Source organism: Miniopterus schreibersii, assembly GCF_964146895.1.
Source record: "Miniopterus schreibersii genome assembly, chromosome: 1".
Taxonomy (NCBI): Eukaryota; Metazoa; Chordata; class Mammalia; order Chiroptera; family Miniopteridae; genus Miniopterus; species Miniopterus schreibersii.
In genome coordinates this window covers 178355206-178380836 of record NC_138101.1, presented here as the reverse complement: position 1 = coordinate 178380836, position 25631 = coordinate 178355206, and the positions used below count along the sequence as shown (strand labels likewise).

Sequence of the window (25631 nt, the reverse complement as noted above, 5' to 3'; positions counted from 1 at the left end):
TTACGCGGAACTAAAACTTCTGCCCTCCTGGCCTTTCGGTGTGTTTTTGTTGCTGCTGTTGTTTTTCTTTCTTTTGCTTGCACAATATTTAAAAACCAAAATAATAAACTCTAAAATTCAGTATTAAACCAAAGTTATCACTACTAACAATTAAAACCTAAAATCTTGTATTTGGGGGCTTGTTTAAAGGCATCTGGAGGTCTGCCTTCAGACCTGTGGGCTGTGGGGCCGACCAAGTCGCCACCCTCCCCCGACACCCCGTTGGCCTGGCTGTGGGGAATCTGAACTCAAGACTTTGGTTACAACCCACAGAATGTCGGGAGATCATTTAGTCCAGAGGGCTCCAAACTGTGGGTCTCAACCCCTTAGTGGCTCTTGAAATCACTTCATTTTTAATGAACTGGACTAGAAAAGGGGAAAAGAGGAGAGTGTCATGGAGAGAAGGGAGGAGAATCTGGCTATCAGGGGACATGGAAACCACTGTGTAAGACCGTGTCCTACAGGGAAGGGCCGCCAAAAAACAGAGAAAAGAAGGCTTGAAAATTGCTGAACTAGCCTAATCCTCTCATTTTATAGATAAGGAAATTAAGGACCAGAGAAGATAAGTGACTGACCCAAAGTCACACAGCAATCTAGTAAGAGAGCAAGGAGGAGAATGTGCTGTCCCCAACCCCAGGCCACCTGCCTTGCCTAAGGATTGGGGCCACTGAACACAACTGTGGTCAAACCAGACTCAAGTTAATATGTTTGGGTTATTAGAAAGGAAATATCCACCAAAGAGTTGAGAGACTAGTACGAAGAACATCTGTGTTCCTTCTACTTAGAGTCAACAATTGTTAACAATTTGCCACTTTAGTTTTATTAATTGGTTGATGTGTGTGTGTGTGTTTGGCTAAACCATTTGAAAGTAAATTGCAGGATCATGACATTCACCCCTAAACACTTCAGCATGTACCTCCCAAATATAAAACCATTCTCCAATGGAACCACAACGTCCTTGTCACACACAAGAAAATGAACATTCTCCTGACTGTTCATCCTACAACAGCTTTCCATATTCAGGCGATATTCAAGTTTCCACAATTGTCAAAAAAAAAAAAAAAAAAGCCTTCCAGAATTTCTTTCCCCCCAATCCAGGAGCCAATCAAAGATCAGAGATCAGATCTGACTGTATTTCTTCCGGCACCACCTGTTAGCTGCTTCCTTGAAGAGGGAGCAGGGTCCCAGGGCTTCCAGCTGCCCTTTCAACCACTGTCCCCACCCCCCACAGAGTGTGCCTTCGTTGTTTTAGCTGTTGTGAATTTCTAAAATATTAGACATATTTATGTATAAATGACTGCCAAAGTCACTTTCCAAAAACAAACAAAGAATCCGGGAGTATTCTAAGTATTTACATTCTCTCTCTAGGGAGACCTGGCTCTCAAAGTAAATTCTGCTTCTGTCTAGCAACGTGACCCTGGCAGGTCCTCAGTGACACCCGGGAAATATTAGATAAATGAATGAACAAATGAATGAATGAATATGTTTCACCGCTCTGGATTTATCACCTCTGTAAGAAAAAAAGATTCAGAGGATCTAGTTCAGAACTCACGCCTCTTATTATAAGTTCCGGGTGCTGGAACACACAAACGCACATACACAAGTTATTGGATACGGACCTCTCATCTTTCATTGAAAAATCCCCCATATTATTTGTCACTGACAGCTGTTCTTCCAGGAGAAATTAGCTCCCAACTGTATGCTTAGTGCGCCACCTGGTGGACATGTTGCATTGATGCAGCATCTCTCACTGGAAAGGGCCTAAGGTCACAGATGTCTGAAACCTCCTCAAATGTTCTAAAAACAGGTGTTGTCCTTCATTACCAAATCCATTTTCAGTGCCTGACCACCAATTTATGAACCTAAACCCACTTCTAATCTTCACTAGGGTTTTTGTTTTAATTTGAAAGAGGACCATGTGCCTGAGCAACAAATTATCCAAATGGAACAAATAGAAACAGAGCTTAGCATTAAAATTAAAAAAACACATTGCAAAATCAACGTGATATGCATTTATGATAGTTCCGGGGAGTGTCTGGACACAGGGCGAGAAACAACTGACAACACTTCAGGGAGAACTAGATAAGTCAACAACTGTAGTTTAAAATATTACCATACCCCTCTAGGGCCAAACAGAGGTGCTAGAATATAGCAAGCCATAAAGAAAACCTGTACAAATTCCAAAGGATCCTTACCATTCTGACTTTATTCTTTGATACCAAAGCAATAAAATTATAAGTTTATAACAAAAGTAGAGTTTTTAACAAAATCTCAGGATAGGCAAAGGCCTTTGAAGTACTTGGGAGAACAGAAAAAACTTTAATATTTTTAGAAAAAGTTTGGTGGCCTCTAAAAGCATGGGAATACAATCTTATGGATTCCCAATCCGCTAAGGGGAAAAAAGAGATGACAGAAAAAAATGAACAAACTTTATCTAAATTGGGAACTTCTGCTCTTTGACATTGTTGAGAAAGCTAAGAGAGAGAGTGTGAGCAGATATTTGCAAAATACATATCTGACAAAGGACTAGTATCCAGAATGGAAAAGAAGTCTTAAAACTTATAAGAAAACAAACAATCCAATTTTTTATTTTTTATTATTTATCTTCATTGTTGAAAGTATTACAGGCGTCCCATATTTTCCCCCCAATTGACCCCCACCACCTCACTCCCACCCCCTCCCAGGCCTTCACCCCGTTATTGACTGTGTCCATGGGTTATGCATATATGCATATAACTTCTTTGGTTAATCTCTTCCCTCCCTCTACCCCCCCTTCCCTCTTTCCTCTGAAATATGATCGTCTGTTGCCTACATTAATGTCTCTGGATCTATTTAGTTTGTCAGGTTCTTTTGTTCATTAGCTTCTTAAAGAAGACCCTTCAACATATCCTGTAGTGCTGGTCTGGTGGTGATGAACTCCTTTAGCTTTTCCTTGTCTGAGAAGCTCTTTATCTGCCCTTCAGTTCTAAATGATAGCTTTGCTGGGTAGAGCAATCTTGGTTGTAGTTCCATGTTTTTCATCACTTTGAATATTTCTTGCCACTCCCTTCTGGCCTGCAAAGTTTCTGTTGAGAAATCAGCTGACAGTCGTATGGGTGCTCCCTTGTAGGTGACTAATTGCTTTTCTCTTGCTGCTTTTAAGATTCTCTCTTTGTCTTTAACCTTTGGCATTTTAATTATGATGTGTCTTGCTGTGGACCTCTTTGGATTCCTCTTGTTTGGACCCTCTGTGCTTCCTGGACTTGTAAGTCTGTTTCTTTCCCCAGGTAGGGGAAGTTTTCTGTCATTATTTTTTCAAATAGGTTTTCAATTCCTTGGTCTCTTTCTTCCCCTTCTGGCACCCCAATAATACAAATGTTGGGCCTCTTGAAGTTGTCCCAGAGACTGCTTATACTATCTCATATTTCTGGATTCTTTTTTCTTTTTGCTCTTTTGGTTGGGTGCTTTTTGTTTCCTCATGTTCCAATTGCTGATTTGATTCTCAGAGTCCTCTACTCTACTGTTGATTCCATGTAAATTAGTCTTCATTTCAGTTCCTGTAGCCTTCATTTCAAATTGGTACTTTATTTTATCATTGATGGCCTCAGTTATTTTCATAAAACTCTTACTAATATGGTTGAACATCCTTATAAACAAAATTCTGAACTCTGTATCTGTTAGCTTGCTTGGTTCTATTTCATTTAGTTCCTCTTCTAGAGATTTCTTCTGTTCTTTCCTTTGTGACATGTTTCTTTCCCTCCACATTTTGGCTGCTTCCAGGTGTGTTTCTATGTATTAGGTAGAGCTGCTATGTCTCCTGGAATTTGTAGAGTGGCTTTGTGTAGTAGGTGTCCTGTAGGGTCCAGTGGCTCAGCCTCCCCAGTTACCTGAGCTGGGCCTTCTAGGTGCTCCCCTGTGTTGGCTGTGTGCATTGTCCTGTTGTAGTTGAGCCTTGGTTGCTGTTGGCATCACTGGAAGGAATTAACCCCCATGCCAATCAGCTGTGAGGACCAGCTGCAGCTACAGCCAAAGAGCTTCTGTGCTGGAGACACCCCTATGGATCAGGATTTACTTCAGTGGGGCTTTGGTGTTCACCAAGTGCGCCCCTTGAGTGTGTCACTCATGGATGTGGTAGGTTGTAATCCAGCATGGTTGAGTCTGACCACCAGGTGCACTGTCTCTGGGGCCTCCCAGGAGGTGCAAAGTCAGCCTCTGCCAGTGCCTTGCCCAGGGCCACCCAGCATGAGCTACACAGTGAACTGTAGTTGGCTGCTACTTGTGCTGGGCTTGGAGGTGTCCAGGAGAGGCCCAGCTATGAACCAATGCAGGCTGCCGCTAGTGCCAGGCCTGGGGCCACTTATCAAGCCATATGGGGCCCGCTGCTGACTCTTTGAGAGATTTTAGGAAAGTCCTAAGCATGAGGCTGGAGAGGCCAGTTGCACAGAAAAGCCCCTGGAAATGGCCTGGATGAGCCTGCAGATGGGTAGGGGCGGGGCCTCGGGAATCACGGGGCGGGGCCAAAGGTGGGAGTCAGGTGCTGGCGATTCAAATATGGCGCCTGCCTGCCGGCTGTGTGCGGGGAGGACTCGCCAAAGGAGCCATGGCCTCCGCCAGCCCTTCTGCCTGGGAGGAAGCCGCCCTTCCAGCTCTCACCCGGATCTCAGGCAGGTTAGTTCCTCCCCGAGTGTCCCGGGTCCTTTCAGGCTGCTGCCTGGCGCTGGGCTCAGAGGGAGCGCATCCGAGTGAGTCCGCGCCGGGCCCTTTAGAGGAGCTGCTGGGGCTCCCGCAGCCTCCGCGACCCTCAGCAAGGGTCCCACAGTCCCCACTGGTTTCACACCCGGGAGTTGTGGGCACTTCTCTTCCCGGCCCTGGAGCCCTGGGCTGGCGGCCTGATGTGTGGCTGGGACCCCTCACTCCCCGGGGAAACCTCCACCGCCGGGATTCCCTCCCGGGTTTACCCCGCGGCACTGGGTGTGGGCCCACGGCCATGTCTCCGGGATTCAGCCCCGATCTGCCGGCGTCTCCCCCCTCCTACCGGTCTCAGTGCTTCTTCAGTTCCCTGGTTGTAGGGCTTCTGTGCAGCCAGACTTCAGGAGGCTCTGAGTGATGGTGGTTCTGTATTTTAGTTGTAATTTTGATGGGTTGCGGGAGGCGGCGGTGCAGCTGTTACCTACGCCGCCATCTTGATTCCTCCTCGACCTATTAAAAAAATTCTTAACTAAAAGCTGGTCGTGGCCCTGGTCCAGTATCTTAGTGGTTAGAGTGTCCTCCCAATACTCCAAGGTTGCAGGTTCCATCCCCAGTCAGGGCACATACAAGAATCCCCAATTTTTTAAATGCACACAAGATTTGGACATTTAAACCAAAGAAGAAAAATGAATGGCAAATAAGCACCTAAAAAGATGCTCCACATCAGTAGTCAAAAATGTAAATACAGTGGAACCTGGGTTCTCAAACTTAATTCATTCTGGAAAGCTGTTCCAGAAGCGATTTGTTAGAAAACTGAGTAATTTTCCCCCACTAGAAATAATGCAAATTGAATTAATCCATTCCAGACCCCCAAATGATTCCCTGTTTTAACCTTTCTTATATACAGTACATGTCTAATGTACTGTTTAATCTATAAATCAGTATTTCTTTCCTTAAATTTATTGAACCGCCCCTACTAGCCTTAAAGAAATCACCCTGAGCACCCGCTCCAGGGGTCTTTCAGGTCAGCATGCAGCATCTTTGCTTTTTCACCTATCACTGCCTCCGAAATGCTGTCGCAGGCTAACTGCTTTTCGTTTATCTACAGTTTGTCTACCTCTTCAATTGCCTGTGATCATTGTTTCTTTCACACCCTTAGCAACATTAGTGCACTTGATGACCTCTTTATGTTTTAAAATTGTGCTAATCATTGATTTAGCCAGCAACAAAAACATTCTCTCCTTTGTGTGTTGCCTGAGAGACACTTTTTGTCATGCTGAGGTATCAGCATGAAAGGTTGTCAGGTCAAAAAACTGAAGTTTGGTTTGACAACCAAGACGTTCCCCCTACCCCGCCCCCACTCATGAACTACGTGGTCCAGAACCGAATTGTTCGAGATGGGAGACATTTGAGAAACGAGGTGTGACTGTAACCCAAACGTCCTTTAACTGATGAATGAATAAACCAATGATACATCTCTACATTGGATATATTTAGCGATAAACAAAATGACTTACTGATACATGTAAAAACATGGACAAAAACCAAGTGCATTATGCTAAGTAAAAGAAGCCAGACTCAAAAGCTACATAATGTATGATTCTATTTATATGACATCTGTAAAAAGCAAAACTATAAAAACAGAAAAATACACAACAGTGGTTGCCGGGGGCTGGGTTGGAGGAGGGGTTGGCTACAGGAATATAAAGGAAACAGACAAACTTCTGGTAGGACTGATCAAGAAAAAAGAGAAAGTCACACAAGTAAAGAATTTTGAAGCTTGAGAAACATAAAAGAAAACATGATTACAGATAATAAAATTTTATAAATCAAAACAGAATATCCTTGAACCACTTTATACAAATTAATTTGAAAAACATATTAAAACAGATAACTTTAGAAAAAAATCACCAAAATTATCTCAATAAAATGAAAAATACTAACGAAATCAATAAGCATTCAGGAAGTTTCACTGGTAATCAAAAGTCCCTCCCACCAAAAGACACCAGGCACATATGGTTTTATAGGTCAGTTTTATCCAACTGTTAAGAAACTAATAAACTTTATATCCTACAAACTCAGACAATTAAAGAGGGAAGCTGCGAGTGTCATTTTATGAGGCTTGTATAGCTCTGAAAGCAAACAAGGACCAGAAAAGAAAATTATAGACCATTTTCACTTATGAACATAAATACATCCATTAAAAACAGCAGTGCATTTTAAAACACACAAGCATGCATGCCTACATGCTCTTATCATAACCAAGGAGAGTTTAGCAAGGATACAAAGATGGTTTGATAGCAATAACTTCTATCAATAGTATAATATTCAATAGTATAATACATTACATTAACAGATTAAAGAAAAACATGTCAGCATCTTAATAGATGCAGAAAAGTGTTTGGTAAAATCAAACACTGGTTCACTGTAAACAACACTCAGCCAACTAGAAATTAAAAGACAGTTTCTTAACCATGTTGAAACCCAAAGCCAAAGACTATAGGGACACATCTCAAGTCACACAGACTGTGTTCCTTGGTACTTGTTGCCACAAGAGACATTGTACACCTTGGTGAGGAGATGCCACCAGGGGCTTATTTTGGAAGTCAGGCTTGTGTTAAGTATTTTGGGGGAAGTTCCAAGGCAGCGTGGTTTAATTCTAGGTGCTGCCAGAAAGTGGGGTAAGTCCTGTGATTGGATATTTTCATTTTTATCCAAGAGGCCTGCTGGTCTTCATGCACGGTCTGCACTACCCAGTGACTATGACACCTACAGGGTGCTTTAAAGCCTCCCAGGCTGCCCCTCCACCTACAGGATCATATTTACAACCATGAGAATGGCCCTCAGAGCCATTCATCAGACCAGAATCTCCAGGTCCCTGGCACTTGGCAGCAAGCCCCCACCCATATACTGGGTTCACCAAACTGAACTCTCCCCAACATCACAGCCCCATTCACCATTCCAGGCCCTAGTTCAAGTCACACTGTTAGCTCGGCCTGCAAGGCCCTGCCCCCTTGTCATTCCTCTTCTGCCTAGCAAACTCCCATTGCTGCAAGACCCAGCTCAAATGTCACTTGCTCTGCAAAGGCTCCAGCCAACTGTTCTGTGGCCTTTCCCCCGTGTCATCTCCCTCCTCACCATTCCCGCAGCCTTATTTCCCCTCTCCTGCCCTACTTCAGTGAAATGCTGAGCCTCTGGGCCTGCCCTGCCGGTGCTGAGGAGTCAGGGGTGAAGCAGGAGGCCACAGATCAGTGACTGAACAAAGAGTCACCCGTGAGCACCTCAAGGACAGAGCAGTGTCTAGTATTCAGCTCCGCAGGCCCTGCCCCCAGCACAGGCCTGGCATTTTGCAGGTGCTCAGGGAACATCTGTGAGATGAAAAGAATCTGTGCAGTCTGAATCCTGTGTCTCCCTCCCCCAAAATAAGTCCTAACCCCCAGTACCTGTGGATGTGACCTCACTTGGAAACGGGTCTTTGCAGATGTAATCAAGTCAAGATGAGGTCATCCTGGATTGGACAGGTCTTAACGTGGTCACCAGTGTCCTCATAAGTAGAGGGAAATATGGACACAGACACACAGGGAAGAACTCCATGTAAAGATGAGGCAGAGATTGGAACGATGCACATAAGCCAGCAAAGGCCAGCGGCCACCAGAAGCTGGAAGGGGCAAGGAAGGATCCTCTCCTGGAGCCTGCAGAGAGAAAACAGCTCCACTGGCACCTTACTGTTGGACTTCTAGCCTCCAGAACTGGAGAGAATACATTTCTGTGGCTTCAAGCCACCTAGCTAGTGGTGATTTGTTACCACAACCCTAGAAACTAATACAGTGCCTCCTTGCTCTGAACTCCTAGATTCGCGTTTCTACCGCGCCCCAAACTCCACCGCAGGCTGGTGCTCAGCTTCCCCCTCAATCCCACCCGCCCGCCTAAGCCTCCCCCCTGTGACCAGCGGCGGACCCGCCTCCGGACACTAGGTGGCGCCCGCGTGCCGAGCCATCCAGCCCCGTGGGCCCCGAGGGCAGCCAAAGGGCCTGAGCGTGGGGGGAGCCACGTGGGGGGAGCCACCTACGGGCCCAGCTCCCAAATTCAACACGAGGATCAGACGTCAACTTCTTTAAGTTCTTCCCAGAGAAGTGGCTTTTGTTCCGTCAGAGAGAGGAAATCGGATTCTCTCCCCTGCAGGCTGTCTTGCAGGCAATCGCTGTTCGCTCTTTCCGGCCTCGGAGTTTGAGTAGATGGGGGAGAGATCAGAAGGGGCAGATTAGGGGTCCCAGGATCTGCCTTCACAGGCTGGCTGTGCTTGGGTTCTTCCAGTTCCCCTCCATATGCCTGCGGAAGTCCAGCCATTCTGTTTTCACCCCAGATGCAATTCCCTGAAACAGGCTTTGGTGCTCCCACTGATTGGGTGTGATGGACTCTCCCTGGGTCTTGGTCTCTCAGTCCCAGGCTCCTCCATGACTATTTAGGTTCTTTTCAAATTGCAATGAATAGCTTGTACACGTAGAATATTTCAAATATAAGTAAGGACATCTGTAGGGATAATTCCTGAAAGAATTTCTAGGTTAAAGGGTGCATTGTAATATTTTTAAGTAAATAATTTTATTTAGAAACAATCACAAACTTACAGAAAGATTTCTGAACCATTTGGAAGTTTGCTGCCCAGTCCCCTTCAAGTACTTTAACATGTATTTCCTACAAACAAGAACATTCTCCTATATAACCACAATATAACCAACAAATCAAGGCATTAACACGGATACATGTCTACCCTCTAATCTTTGCAAGTTTTACCAACTGTTGCAATAAATAACATCTTTCATGACAAAGGGGTCCAGTTCAGAATTGTGCCTTGCATTTCTCCTTATGTATCTTCAGTCTCCTTTAGTCTGAAACAATTCTTCAGTCTTTCCTTGACTTTCATGACCTTCACATTTTGAAGATTACAGGCCAATTCTTTCATAAAATAGTACTCAGTTTGGGTTGTGTCATTCTTTCATGTTTGGTGGGAATATCGTGAAAGTGGTGCTGGGTTCTCTCATTGCATCCTATCAGGTGCAATAATGTGTCCCTCTTGATTATAATAATGTCTACCAGGCTTCTCACTGTCAACTTTGTCTTTATGGACTCAGGGTCTCCTATTCTATTCAGTGAATTGTAATCCATTATCATCACTGTTTTCATGCTCAAATTGTTCCTGATTTGGTCAGTAGAAGCCCCCTTGAGTGGGCGTCCTTTGGGCATGTGCTCATGACTCTTTAAGCACTTTCTTACTTTCTGATACAACAGAATGTTCCAGGCTCCTCTTGTAGTCTTCCTGCCTCGGCTCTGGAATCAGCCACTTTTCCAGAGCCCTGGTTCCTTTGTAGTGGAAAACAGTATTGAAAAGCCAAGATCTGAACTCTCTATGTGCTCCCTACCATTGAAGTGTCACTGCTCCCAAGCCCTCTGGGAGGAGCTAGGGAGTGTGTACATGTACATATGCATTATATCTCTATGCATTTCTATATCCATTTATGTGGATCGAAAACCATGAGTTCACACCAATACCTACAATTCCAATCTCATGCTGCAGGGTTCACCTGCTTGTTTTATTGCCCTTTCTGAATGTGTAGTCCTGCCTCCACTTAATCGCTTCAGAACGGAATTAATTGTTCAGGAAGAAGAGGGAAGATGAACTGCAATGGTGCTTTGACAGTTGTTGCCAAATTGTCCTTCATAGAGAAAGTACCAGTTCACACTCCCACTAGATATTTTAAAGCTTTTTCTTTTGCCAGTCTGATGGGCAAAAAATATTATTTCTGATGTTTTAACATTTTATTACTATTGTTATAAGTTGGCTTAATTATTTTTAATGTTTCTAATGAAAAACAGAAAAGAAACTTAATGAGGAAAGAGTGTTGTAACTGGATTTAACAACTGTCCCTCAATTTTTGGCCTAAGCAAAATAATAAAAATGAGCCAAAATGCCTGTTAACATTGGAATGGCTGCCTGGCTGTTGCTGGCAGAAACTTAGTTGTAAGCAACGGGTGTCACGGCTGTTGTTCGTCCCAAAGAGCAACCGACTTGCCCCGTACTACAGACTTGAACCTTTTACAGGATTTCTGAAGACACTGCCTGCAGGCAGGGGACAGGAGCTAGTGGGTTATACCCAGAAAGTCAGCTATGCTCAGTGCTCTATTTCTTCTTGTGATTAAAATAATTAAAGTTTAGGCAACCCAGAGAAAAAAGGTATTTCTAATTTTGGCAGATCTTTTTTTGTTTGTTAATCTTCACCCAAGGATATTTTTTCCATTGATTTTTAGAAAGGGAGGGAGGGAGGGGAAGAGAGTGTGTGTGAGGGAGATACATCGATGGGTTGTCTCCTGCACTCACCCTGACTGGGGCTGGGGCGCCAACCTACAACCCAGGTACACACCCTTGACCTGGAATCGAACCCATGACCCTTCCATGCGCAGGCTGATGCTCTAACCACTGAGCATGGCAGCCAGGGCTAATTTTGGCAGATTTTAATACAATTATGTATTAGGCTGAAATTGCCCATATGTGACTTTTTTTTATTAACCTGCAAAAAAATGGCAATTTCATATGATTCATAGTTTTATATGTTGGTACTTTTGTTCCTATAGGTCTCTACAGCCAAAAAGTCCTCTTCTTCATGCTTTCCCCCCCTACAGCTCCTTGTTCACTCACTTCTCAATTCATGCTGGAGCTCCATTTGAGCTTTCTCTTCTTAAATTCTGCCTTAAGTTGTAGATAGATGTTTAATCTCCTCCCACATTAGTCTGCAAACTCTCTGAGGGCAAAGACTGAGCCTTATTCACGGCTGTGCCCTGGACCTAGTACCAGGCTTTGTATAAAATCCTAAAAAATATTTTTTGTTGCTGTTGAATGAATTGGCAAATGAATGAATGAAGAAATGATTGCAGCTGGAGTGGGAATGGTCGTCCCACAGAAAGGCTATAGCACCAGAAGTTCCTACATCCCTTTGGAGCCCAGATGCTTAAGGGCCTGAAGAGACCACCCAGAAGCCTCAGCAGCACCCCCGCCCCAGCCCCACCTTAGTGTGTTAGTGTGTTTGGGTTGAGCCCTTCCTACACACACGCACGCCCAGGTGTTCAGCCCCAGCCAGCAGGCTTAACCTGCAAGCAGGCTGCCCTTGGGGGAGGCCGCCAGGCTACTTGCCTCCCCAGCGAGCTCCGCTGGGGGAAGTCCACCCTTGCTAAACCCTCTGCGCTGCCTGCCAAGTTGAGAATCATTTCCTGCCCGGGTCTCAGAGACAGCTCAAGCTGCCCCAGACAGGCTGCTCAGGACATTCCTATGTTGTGAAATTTCCTTCTCTGGGGCATTGGGTGTCATGGGAAATATGAAACGCCGAACAGCTGTACACCTCTTGCTGTGGGATGGGACTGTCCCCAAGCCCTGTAATGCCCCTGGTGCTCCTCTACCAGGGAGCTTGGAGGAGGGACCCAGGGCTTCCTTGGGAATGTGTCAGTCTTGCCCCAGGTTCAGATTAATTCCTTGCCTCAGGAATTTAAGATGAAATTATATATATATGGAAAAGTCAAAACTGTGATGCCCCTCTAAATTAAATTAAATAATCCACGTATTTTATATATTCCACAGTCCAATAATCCATACGTAATTCAGAGAGGAAATCACATTTTTTACTTTTCCTCTCAAACACGGACATCTTGGACATCAAACATGGACAGTTTTCAGTATGTCTTTGTAATAAAGGGTAAGCACACATATATTTTAAAAATTAATAAGACAAATGTGAATTAAAACAATATCATTTTCTTTCAACAGGCATATTTTTTTAAATTGATAATTGCCAATTCTGGTGAGGTTGTGGGAAACGAACACTGCCAATGAAAATATAATTTTGAATAACTTTCATTGTGGACAATTTGAGATATATCAAAAGCCCTAAAATGTGCATTTCTTTTGATCCAGCAATTTTCTTTCCAGCAATTTATCCTAAGAAAATAATTTAAAATGCTATCAAACTATTGGTTATAAGAGTAAAAAAGGCAACCTGGAAGTTCAAATTACCAACGTTAGAAAATTTTGCAGCCGTTTAAGTGATGTAGATGAATGTTTTATGGGATCCTAGACTGTAAAGTTTAAAAAATCAAAATACTATTAAAAAGTGATCTTTTAAAAGAGGAAAATACAGGCATAGAAAAAACATTGCCAATAGGGTGATTTTATGGGTGGCATTATGGGTGATTTTAATTTTCTTTCTACTGAGATAAAAATGTATTACTTTGGCGTATTTAAAGGCGTATTTAAATGTATTACTTTGGCGTATTTAAAGGTTTTTAAGGCATTTTTAAATACCCTTAGAAAGACGCTAAGAGCTTGTTACTGCTTTTGTTGCTATCTAGGGGTCTCAACTTTGCAAGTTGTAACATGGGGTTCAGCAGCAGGGCAGGAAATTCCTTTTCTCTCCTCCCATCCACCTTTCCCAACCCCAGGCAACCACTTCAAAGACAGCCCTCCCGCAGCAGCTCTGCAGGTTTTGTGGGCTTTGTTATCTTTGTCCCCACCCACCACCTGCTTTCGCCAATGGGGAGCAAGGCAGCAACCCCAGCTCCCCAGCTCTGACCCCATGTTGCCATCTCCCTTCCCCAGCATTCCTTACCTGCTGGGACACGTTTCTTCCCGTTTTCTACCTGAAACCGGTTGGTTAGAACAGACTCTGAAAGGCAGATGGGAGGCGGTGAGGGTCTTGAGAGGCAGGCCGTGTCTGATGGGGTAGGAAAGGGGCAGGGGCGGGAGTCATTTCAGCAGAACTGCCTGGGTTTGAATTAAATCCTGGCTCCACCTTAGGCAAGTCCATGCAGGTCTTCATGCCTTGGCTTTGTTATGTATGGCCTGGGGCTGCAGGCGATAATGGTGCCTGCCTTGTCGAGTTGCCTGTGGATTCCACAGTTTCCAACCCTGCCCGGTACATGTAAGTGGTTTTTAAGTATCAGCTATTATCACCATTTTAAGAGTCAGTGAAATGTTCTTCCCTTCACCCTCCTTGCAACTAACAAATGGCAACGGTGTTTGGGTGGACCCTCCTGAGGGTGGGTGCTACTAAGATTCAGACTAAAGTATTTCCCACCCAACACTGCTTGTTAGGAAAACACATCCTCCTGACCATTACACCCAGGGCAAGGGTCAGCATGGCCTGGTTTTTAACCCAAAATACCCTGTGCATCCCTCTGCTCACACCCTTACCGCCTGCTGTGACTGTCAGCCTCACCTACCTGGCAGTGACCTCTTTACCTCGATGTCCTCTGCCTTTTCATCTCTAGATCTCCAACATTCCCCCTCCCAACCGGCCTTCCGCTTTTCCATCTGAGGACTGCTGGTCAGGTGCTCAAGCTGTCTTCTCCCCCACAGACCAGCAATGTCTTACATGGCCTCTAGGTACAGTATGCTTTATCGGCCCAAATTTTCTCTTCCTAGGACCTGGGGAGAGCTTCCCCTACTCCCCCAAAATGCAGAGCTTAGTAAATTAATCTGCTACTTAAACGTGTAAGGCACTTTCCCTTGCTCTTAGGATGAAGAGAAACTTCCCAGCTTGGCTGGTGAAGGCCTCTACAACCCAGCCTCTGCCCCCCTCCTTCAGCTCATCCTGAGCCCCCCTCCTCTCAGCCCTGCCATATGGCAGCACTAGACTTTGTTTCTCAAACTGGCTGTGCTTTCTGCTGCCTTTGTGCTCACACACACGTAGTGTTCTGCCCCTTAGCCTCACTGTACCAGCCCTTCACATCTCAGCTTAAATGCCGTTTTGTCCAAAAGGAGTTTTCTGACTGATCACAACCATCACTGCATACTGTAGTGACTGCCTGCCTTCCCAGCACATCAGAAATCCATGCTGACCCCAAGTACATGGTCCTGCTCACTGCTGAATCCCAGCCTGAGAACAGTGGTTGGCACACAGAACATTTTAAAAAAGAGAAACTTATTTCCACTTACGTTTGTGGTCTCTCTTCCTTGTGGCATGGACCATCTCCCTGTCTCATCTCCTGTGAGGTTACCTGTCTCCCCAGAGCTAGTGCTTCATCCCTTCATGAGCTCCTACCCACATGCAATCTTTTCAACCTAGGGTTTCTATAAAAACTTTATGGAAGGATCACATCTCTCACAACTGCCTCATAAGAACTTTTTTATTATTATTATTTAGAAATGCAGTTATATACATAGAACAATTAAAATTAAATTAAACTTTATACAAATATTAAAATACTATCTTCACACCCACTGCAATGTACAGGATACCAAAAAAATATATATAAAATAAAGCAAACCCAAAATGATTGAGTGACATCCTGCACATAGTCAATTGATGCACGTGTTGTTTTAAACCATTATTTGAGTACCATTCTGCAAAAGATTCCATAGTGGTGCAATAAGCCAGGGCAGGGTGTGGTGGGCGGCCACGGAACACACATCCATCTCTCCCCCCTGCTTGGCAATCCAAGTGCTTTGCCCCTGCAGCCTCTCCAGAGCTCTGCTGCCTGGCACAGGGTTCAACTTTGGGGTTTTCATTCAAAATTCTACTGTTTTCAACTGGAGATTAAGAGGAGTTTCCCAGCAAATCTGAGCTTGCCAACCAAAATCCTCTCTGAGCCCTTCTCTGAGCATCAGTAATGACTGTCCCTATACTGAGCATCTGGAGCCCCAGCAGGCCCCATGAGAGAAGCTCCCAGCAGGCACATCTGGGGTTCAGCTGGAAAGCCTGCATACCACTTCCCTTCTGGGTCCTTTATTCTCTTTAGGAGGAAAACAGGCAGGGATGTAGAAATGTGTGCAGCATAGTCCACTCCTGATGCAAAGATGTAACCTGGGAATGGAAGTGACGTTATGGAGGAAGCAAGTGGTCTGAGGGCTCAGCTGAGGGTGGGAGGGGAAAGGCTGAGTGCTACCAATCCCTGTGCCACCACCAATGAGGCAGGAAGAGTATACCTTTGTCTGTCTTGCCATTCAGCTTCTCCACAGAACTTTGGGAGGGAAAGGTGAATGGGGAAGGTAACATTAGTTCCAGTTCTGTTTGCAAATGGAGTGTTAGAACACATACTGAAATGCCTTATGAAACCGAAAGAACTCAAAGTGGCCAGGACTCAGCCTGTTTCCCGGTTCACACTGAGTGAAATGGGAACACAGCACATGAAATTCAGAAGTGGCGAAAGACAGTGCCTGCTTGCTAAACCAAGGCATTGAAAGGGAGGGAAGTTTTATGTGATTTTTCACTATATACTGGCCCTTTTAAGTCACTGGAATGTAACTGCAAGTTGCCAGGATATAAAACCTGCATTGAGTTAGCTCACATGTGCAAAAAAATACCTTTTTAAAGAAAGTCCTTTGGTGCTGACCATTCTCCTGGACAAGCCCTCTGCTGGACTCCCCTAGAGGTGAGCCCAGAAAAGCCAGGCTATGGGCAGTTTTCCCATCTGCTCCAGGCTCCTCTGACAGCCTCCTTCCTAGCAGCCTGCCACCTGCCACCGTTCTGTCTCTTAGCCAGGCTCCACCTTAAGGCAGCTGTAAAGTCCCTAATCCCTTGCAAGGGACAAAACCCAGAAGCCCCTGAAACAGCAGCACTTGGCTGATGACTAAGAAACTACTTTAGGGAAAAGAGAACTAATAGCTGTTGTGGATGTCAGCAGGATGAGGCCTGCTTCCTGCACCCACAGGCCCTAAGCCTCGGAGGTGGGCCTCGTCAAAGTCAGTGACAAGGGGGGGAGGGGACTGGAGAGGAGAGGAGGTGGGGCAGAAACGGGAGGCTCCCATTTACTCTTCCCTTTCCTTCCAGGCACACAGCCTGGGTTTGGAACCCAGGACAGCGTGGATGGCGGGGAGTTGGAAGAATGCTTCAGAAGGAAGGCTTTTCATTTTCCCCAAGGCCTGAGCGGGTAACCTATGTGGCTGAATCAACCTGAAACAAAAGTGCAATCTCTCAGGGGGAAAGGCCAGGATATGAAAATGGGGTAAGATCTTTCATTAAAAGAAAAAATTCTAGGCTAGAATTCAGATTTTGGATGACTGGAAATAAAAGCTGCAGGTTCAGCCAACTCCAGATCCCACACCATTCACCCCTGCTTTCTTTTTTGAAGACAAGGGTACCCCTGTGGGGAAGGAGAGCCTATGCCTGGTGAGGCCGCTGGGTCATTAGGGACCCTCCAGATAGGCCCAGAACCAGCAACTGCTGGCAGGCACTCTCTAGAAATGGCCTCTTCTGAGGCCAAGGACAGCCCCCTGGTACATTTCATCTCCCTCAATGGCTCTGCGTTCTAGTTCTGGCACCTTTGACAATCTGTTCCATATCTAACCACGCTAGCCTGGGCTTTGGGCACAGCATTCTCGGGCTCCTGGGTGGGGCAGGGGAGAGAGGTGGAAGTGGCCAACAGGCACAGCAGGCACTGCCCTTACCCTGAGAGAAAGAAGACAACAGAGGCTGCAAGAGGCCAGGAACAAGCGGGCAGTAAAGTGCGTGTGAGAGTGGAGGCAGGAGGCTGAGAGAAGGCCATTCCCCTAATCTTCCAGGCCACCCACTCCTGGAGCTACCCTGTTTGGTCAGGTACTGAAAATATATCGGGCTCTTTATTACTTTTACCACCCCAAACAGAGAGGCTCAAGGGAGGAGCAGAGGTGCAGCATGGGGTCAGCTCTGAAGTCCCCCAGCCCCAATGTTTCAGAAACAACTATTACTTAACACTACATCTTTTGAAGATAGAAGCAGCCAGCTTGAGCTCTGCCATCCCAGCCTTGTCAGCATTCACGACATGGCTGAGGGAGAGACAGTGAGTGGAAGCATCTGGAGCATCAAGCCCACTCCTGCAATACCAGGCCCCAGGTGCCAGGCTGCTTTGCAACCCTTCACTCACTGTGGCCGGCAAGGTGGGGGGTGTGAAGACTGTCTCTCAACCCCTGCCCCAGGTGCCAGAGAAGACCAGGAAGTCATTTGTCAGCTGTGAACAGGAGTAGGGGAGAGCAGGGGAGGGCAGAAGTAAGAAAAGCAGCAGTGCAGCAAGCAGCAGGACGCTTCCTGGAACAGTTACTAAGGCACATGACTGTGGTGAGGAGGGCCCTCAGGACCGGGGCTGAAGCTGCCTGCAGCTGCCTGGGGACTTAGTCTGTGCCTCTCAGGTTCCCCTCCATCACCACGAACCCAGAACGGGCAACTTGCCCCAAATGTAAGTCACCATGTGGGCAGTCCATGGCATCTCAGCAATCTCCTGTCCCAGGGATAATTCACCTTGGGCCTCTGTGGGCAGCAAGGACGCAGGAGCTGCCCAGGTAAAGCCCAGGAGGCAGCATGCAACTTCCCCTTATACTCCAGGGAAAGAAAAAACGGAGGCCAGAAAGGCCAATGCTGAAGTAGGCGAGAACTTGCATATTAGGAAGACAATCATCATCAGCCACGTTCCTGCCCTCCCTTGGGATCTTCTGGATGTTTCCTGGAAACTCAATTCAGCAGGGCGAGGAGCCGGCACCTCTAAGCTAGACAGCTGGGTGCTGGGACAGCCCTGGCAGGATTTCTCACACCCTCCATCCCCAGCCAAGGAAATATGCTACCAGTGTCAACCAAGGGCAAGCGCAGGGACCCACACTCTTGCTCCAATTAAGAGTCCCTCTTGTCTCCCCAGCTCTCACTCTTGGATCTGCTCCTGGTAAGGGCAGTGGTGCCAGCCTTCAAAGGAAACAAGCCAGCCCCAGGCCCAGCCCCTTGTGTGACATGGGGCAGCAGTGCAGCCACTAAGGCTTGTAGGACAGCAACAGGCCTGCGTCACAGGGAGCCTGGACAGGGTGGGGGGAAGGCACAAGTAAACACAGCGGCTCTCTGGCCCATGTGGGCTGGTGGGGGCTGCCACCAAATAGCTGGCTGGAGGGGACCCAGAGGGCTCAGGGAAAGGAAGGGTTCAATCCAGCACATTCATATATGTTCCCGGCAAAGATGGGAAGGTTGGGCCAGGCAAAAAGCCAGCTCCTCCAGCTGTCCAGCAGGCAGATGGCAAGAATCTTCCTTGAGTTTCCAGCGAGGTGGGCTTACAGGCCCTCAGAGGTCCACAGATCCACAGGTGGCAGCTCAGATATCCGGGCAGGGTGGCTGGAGTACAGGGTGCTCAAACCCACAGGGAGAGGGGAAAAGAGCAGAGAGGATCATTGCAGAGAGGAGAGAGGACGGTGGCAAACCTCATGCTTCTTTCAACAGTGGGATATCTATAGGAAGAGAAGGAAAGTACTGTTTGTTACCTCAAATGGGTCTCCGCAGCACACCTGATCCCACTGCAGGGATCCGCATGAAACTCTTAGTTTAAACAAATAAAATGCACTACTCATACTCTCCTAGGTAGTCTAAATCCCGTGTCTCTCTTTTAGGACTTTCTTGCTTATCTTTCCCTCTACCTATGTGACAACATCTGAATGTTCAGTCTGGTATTCAAACTCCTTCTGGTCCTACCAACTTGAACCCTCCTCTGCCTTAACTGCTGGTCTGGTTGCTTCTCTTTCTGTCCTTAATCTCATCTGATAAGAGTACTAAGCGCTGCTTAAGTCCTACCTCCTCCTTAATGTCACTGTCCAGCTGTGTGAGTGAATAAATCATTCCCCCTCCCTGGGTCGAAGTCAGCAGGGTTAGACTGATGCCTCAAGGTCCTGACTTCCTACTGTACTGTCAGTCCCAGGCAGTCCCATGGCCTGCAACAAGCTTGAATACCTATGTGTTTTGTTTTTTGAATCCTTCATTCTGACACGGACCATATGATTCTTGGTTTCATTATTTCTTGAGTGTAAGCCCCGTCTTCTCAAGTGAATGACAGTCCAAGCAGACAGAGAGAATGTTTTATGTTTCTTTGTATCACCCCTGAAATCTAATCTGGCACCAGGAACAAGATGGGCTCTCAAAAATGCTTATTCAGCCTGGCCAGGCGTGGCTCAGCGGTTGAGCATCGACCTATGATCCAGGAGATCCTCATTCAATTCCTGGTTAGGGCACATGCCTGGGTTGCAGGCTTGATCCCCAGTGGGGTGGGGGGGCGGGGGGGGGAGGAGGCAGCCAATCAATGACTCTCATCATTGATGTTTCTATCTCTCTCTCTCCCTCTCCTTTCCTCTCTCTGAAATCAATAGATATATTTTTTAAAAACTGCTTGTTCAGTACATGGAACAAAGCAAGATAGCAAGAAGGGAAAGCACAGGCACCCTCTTGGCTCCTTAGGAAGGATAAGGGCCGAGATTTGCACTTGGGACATCTGTCAATCTGCATGGACATAGAATATGTGTGCACTTAGACAGACAGTATATGTGGGTGGCTACCCATGGGGTCAATGATTTCCACCTTTAAACCTGGGTCAACTATTTAGTGGCTTTTCCTAGCTCTATATCCTGCCAAGTAAAAGGAAGGCATGTTGCTGATAATTGGGAAACTCCATAAACATGATCTGCATTCAAGAATTTCCAATTTTTTTGCTTTCAGATATGCTAAACCATAGGCACTTTACTGTGCCTCAGATTCCCTGGAAGCATAACGTTTTCTCAAGGGGGTGGGGGTGGGGAAGAGGTTTGTAAGTGCAAAAGTACTCGCTGTCAAAAGGGAAATGTCTAGGTTTTGTCTGCATCCTGAACCACACTGGGATTTTATGTAAAGTGAGAGTCAATCCCAACATTCAACTCTCCAGGCCCCAGCAAAAGCATAGGTGTCGGGAGGTAGCAATTTTGTTCTAGAGCTGGTTTGCCACAAAGGACCTGGAGACATCTGGGAGGCAGCATGGCACCATGGGGTTATAAATGCAGGCTTTGGAACCAGATCCACCTGGCTTCATATCCCAGTTCAACCAATTACCAATGGGCAAGTGACTTAGCCTCTTGGAGCCTCAGTTTCCTCACCTGTAAAATGAGGACAGTAGTATATAGTAATACCTACCCCCTCAGGATCACTGTGAGGTTTAACTGAGATAGTGTAAGAAAACCAACTAGCACAAGCCCTGATACACTCCTATTTGAGATGAAGCAGCTGAATGCTATGGTAAAAAACAGGCACCAATTTTCTTCTTAATATGACCCCACAATACCTCATCATTCCTGTCCTTTCAGGAATATGAAAATTACGATGAGAAGACAGACCCCACCCTCACCTCCAAACAGCTGTCTACCCTTTGATTTAGCACAGCCATGGCAACGAATAATTCTGGAGATTCCAAACTATCAAAATTCACAGACCACAATGAAAGTCTCCCTATACAGAGCCCAAAGAGCTATGTGGAGCTAAAAGTAAAATACTGTTTTTCAGGCTAATACCCCAGGTATTATCTTTCTTTGCCCCTCCTCCGTCCCCCCCCCCCCGTCCCCCCCCAATTATTAGAGGCTCACATCCTTCCTTATTCCCAGCAAGGACCTGGAGCCACTAGTAACTCATGATCGGCGCAGACCACCTACCATCTGTGTAGTCCTCCGATGTGAGGGATAAAAGGCTTTGAATGTCACTGTTCTCTGAATCTGGGGCTTCTTTGTGTGCCAGTCGGCTGTTCCCTGAGCCGGCCACCCAGGAAGAGGTGGTTGCCTGATGCACTATCACAGTCTCTGAACCCCGAGAGCCCCAGGCTTCACACAGTCCAGACTGGCCTGGGGCCTCCTCCTCTCCACCTGGAGAGGAGCAGGCCTCCTGGTCCTGTAGCTGCTGTTCCCTTGGCCCAGATCCTTCTGACAGCACAATCTGCACTCTGGGGTCAGCGGGCGGCACACTGTGACCGGAACTGCCGTACACAGCCTCCTCATACGACGGTAGTGCAACTTGGACTCCATCCACTATGATGGAGACCTGGTCCCCAGATACCCCCTGGTCACGCCTGTATCCGGAGGAGGAAAAGACAAAGGAAGAATTAAAATACACAGACAAATAAATACCGTAATACTGTACTAACACCACCAACCATTTTTGAGCACTTACTATGCGCCAGACACTACATGCTTTATATACTTGATCACACTGAATCCTCACTTGAGCCCTTTCAGGTAAAACTTCACCAACAATGCAGATAAGGCTCAGAGAAGTTAAATAACTTGCTCACAGTCACACATCTAGTAAAGGAGGAAGCTGGGATTTGAATCCAGTTCCACCTGCTTCCAGAAACTGTGCTCTTAACCTCTGGGTACACAGGCACCTAGCTCTCTGGTTCTGTGCAAAACTAGGAATCCAGAGACCTGGAAATAAAGCCACTCACTCAGCACAGCTAGAACAGAAGTGAGAAAGGATGAAGGATGAAGGATGACTACTACCTGTGAATACAACTAAAAACCATTGTCTGGATACTTAAATGATATGTAAAATATAACTCCATAAAGCTGTTTTTATCTTTTTTTATTTGTTTATTATCCTCACCTGAGGATGTGTTTATTGATTTTTAGAGAGGAAGGGGGAGGGACGGGAGGAAAAGGGGGAGGAGAGCAGGGGAGGGAGGGAGGGAGGGAAAGAGAGGAAGAGATAGATTGAGAGAGAAACATCAATGTGAGAGAGAAACATCGATGGACTACCTCCCATATGCGCCCTGACCGGGGATCAAACTCTCAGCCTAGGTATGTGTCCTGACCGGGAATCAAACCTGCAACCTTCTTGGTGTATGGGACGATGCTCCAGCCAGCGGAGCCACCCAGCCAAGGCACTATAAAGCTGTTTTTTAAAAAGGAGAGGAAAAGAAGCACTATGGTCTTGAAATGGGTCATGTACTTGAACTGAGAAGAATTTTGTTCTTCTGACTCAGCCACTTTGATTGCCTTTTATTATTTTTTAAACTTTGTAAATTATTATATGTGAATTATAACACAAATATAGAAAAGAACACATAGAAAAACATGTAACTCACTGACTTATCCCAAGGGTAACAGTGTATCACCCCTACCTAGGTCAAGAAAGAGAACACTGCCAGCATCCTAGACACCCCTTGTACCTGTCCCAATCACTTCTCATTGCCTCATATCACACTAAGTAACTGGTATCCTAACTTTCATGAAAATCACTCCTTTGCCTTTTATTTTAATAGTTTTATAGCCTACATATGAATCCTCCCATACCAGTTTATTTTTGCATTTCTGAGATTTATATGAATGGGATATAAATGTGTGTGTGTAAACATGTGTATGTGTCTGGCTTCTTTTACTCAACATTACATTTGTAAGATTTGTTCATGCAGACACCTTTTGGGGAAATCACTTGTTACACACACACACACACATACACACACTTTTTAAAGTTTATCTGAACCATTTTGAAAGTTAGTTGAAGACATTATTGAGTATACACCTCCCAAGAACCTCGTCTCCTATATAACTACAGTATCATTACATCTTGGAAAATTTAACATTGGTATAATACTGTAACACAAATTTTTTCAACTATCCACAAATATATCCATTTCAGCTGTTTGTTTTCATCCAGGACCCAATTAAAAATCATGCACTGCATTTAATTGTCCTGTCTCTCTTATCTCCTTTAATCTGGAACAGTTCCCTGCAGCATTTTTTTATGACAATTTTTTATAGACTCCAGGCCAGCTGTATCCTAGAATGTCCCACATTCTGGACTTGTCTAATTAGATGCAAGCCAATTTTTGGCTAGAATACAACACAGGTGATGTGTCCTTCTCAGTGCATCACAAGAGGAGATATGTGGTCTATGGCCGAAGAGCATTACTGCTAGACTGTTATTAATTCTCAATTTTTTCATCTGTACTTGGAGATAAAATCTGTGCTACTCAATTCAAATGGTGTACACACTGTGAGGATGACAGATGTGGCTGATAAAAGTACTTAGAAGTTTCTGGAAGGAAGACAAACTTTGATGGCAAGGTGGCATAGAAGTGGTTTGTATTCTGGCATGTGCTTAACTTTCATTATTCAAAATAAAAATTTTTGTTTAAAACGTACACAGTACAAAATTTAAATAGGGTCTCAAGTGAAAACCAAATCTCCCTTCCACTCAAGTCAGGCAAAATCAGCCAGTTACTTTTCACAGACTTACTAGGTAACTGCAAAGGGGGAAAACTCCCTAATGTGAATTAAATGTCGAATGTATCAGCTTGACTTTATGTGGAAATAGCAGATTCCTCAAGTAAATGGTCCCTTCCAAATCCTCTTTATTCTACTAACTGCTTAACCACCTTTAAAATTGCTGTTATCCCCTCCCACAAACAAAACCAAATAAAAAGCAGAAAAATCACACATAGTACATGAAGATTAAACTGAGCCTGGTCCTTGTCTGTAATTCCAAACCAGAAGCATTTTATTTAATGCAGTTTAGTCTGTTCCTTCATTCCTTGAGCCTGTGAGTAACAACAGTGACTGATGAAGGGCCATGAATGAATAGGAACTGTTCCAGAGACAGGGAATGAGCTACTGCAGAGGTTATGATGGCCGAGGAGAGAAATCCATCCTAAGGGATCCACTCCCCACCATTTGCCAACCCCCTCCTAAACACACCCACCCAGCCTGGGATGATTTGTGGCTAATGCACTCAAGTGGAAAAAAATATTGGGCAAGAAAACCACCTCCTCTGTTTTAGTATGGTATAGGGCACTGGCCCCAAGTCCTAGCTGCAATTTCGAACCAACTGAGGAGCTTTATAAAACACTAGTGCCAGATTCCCACTCCAAACCCAATAAATCAGAATGCCTGGGGGTGGAGGCCCAGGTGTTGGTATTTGTTTTCAACTCCCAGCAGGAGTCTCCATGTACAGCCAGGATTGGGAACCAGGTATAGGGCAGTGGCTTGTAAATATGAGCCTGCAATGAATACCAGGAGGAATTGTGAAACCCTGTGACTGGGCCTCAATCCCAGAGTTTCTAACTCAGTTGGTTTGGGGTGGGGCTGAAAATTTGCATTCCTAAAAGTTCCCAGGTGATACTGATGCCGCTGGAATCACACTTTGAGAACCACTGATGTAGGGAAAAGGACATGGTTCTGGAGTTGGACAGATGAGTTCAAATCTCAGCTCTGTCATCATCTAGCGGGATGACCATCAGTAAATGACAACCTTTCTGAGCCTCGGTTTCCTTATTTGCAATGTTCCTGTGAGGGGTTTTTTAAAATTGAACTTATTGGGGTTACACTGGTTAATAAAATTATATAGGTTTAAGGTGTACAATTCTATAATACATCATCTGTATACTGTATAGTGTGTTCATCCTATGAGGATTAAGATAATGTATGCAAAGCAATAAGTGCAGTCTTGGGCACATGAGTACATGACAGAACCCTCCCCTTCCCCTGGGATCTACAGACCAGCAGAGTCTGGTACACATAACAGCAACCCTTTGCTAGTCAAAGGCCAGACCCCACAATGATGCCTGCCACCCCATGCTCACCTGCTGTGATGGAAAGACTTCAGCTTTGGCTGCAGCAGCACAAACAGCACCACAAGGAGGAGAATGAGTGCCACGGAGCTGGCAGTGGAAGCCACTATAGAAAGCGTGGGGACCCCGAGTGATGTCTTGGTGTCTTTCTCTACAAAAACAAGCCATCATCAGAAGAGGTTTGCATCCAGACACATACAACATGAGCCCCACAGCTGATCTTATCAAAGGCCCCCTACATGGTGCCATGCAGACACACACTTTTGCCAGGGCCATTTTAGGAGTAACAGTGCAAAGCAGTTTATACACACAAGAAAAGGGGGCCATTTCCCTATCCTGCTCCTGAATCTAATATCCCCTTCCCTGTGGGCCTTTGAGGACCATCTTACACCTACAATCACTCAGCTAGAGATCTTACCTTTATAAACCACTTCTGCTCCTGTCCTTCAGTAGACAGTTGGTAGACATCAACCATTTAAATAAACACATGCTTTTAAGTCCCACCTATCTTTTTCCTCACATGGCAGAAAAAATTTGTAAGAGCTAGGCTGTAATAACCCCCTGTTCTAAGATCCTGTCGCTCT

At 45.6% G+C, this 25631-nt stretch overlaps 1 protein-coding gene across 2 annotated transcripts in view; it reads right to left on the bottom strand.

Moving 5' to 3' along the window:
• Positions 1-14857: 14857 nt before the first annotated feature.
• The window catches only part of SUSD6 (sushi domain containing 6), an 89733-nt gene continuing 78959 nt past the window's right edge, over positions 14858-25631 (bottom strand). For both annotated transcript variants that reach the window (XM_081140703.1, XM_081140704.1), the window contains exons 4-6: positions 25060-25198; positions 21140-21549; positions 14858-18925 (exon numbers count right to left, since the gene is read on the bottom strand). In XM_081140703.1, coding sequence (XP_080996829.1) covers positions 18900-18925; positions 21140-21549; positions 25060-25198 — 575 coding nt within the window. In that variant the 3' untranslated portion in view covers positions 14858-18899. The remainder of the gene's footprint in view (positions 18926-21139; positions 21550-25059; positions 25199-25631) is intronic.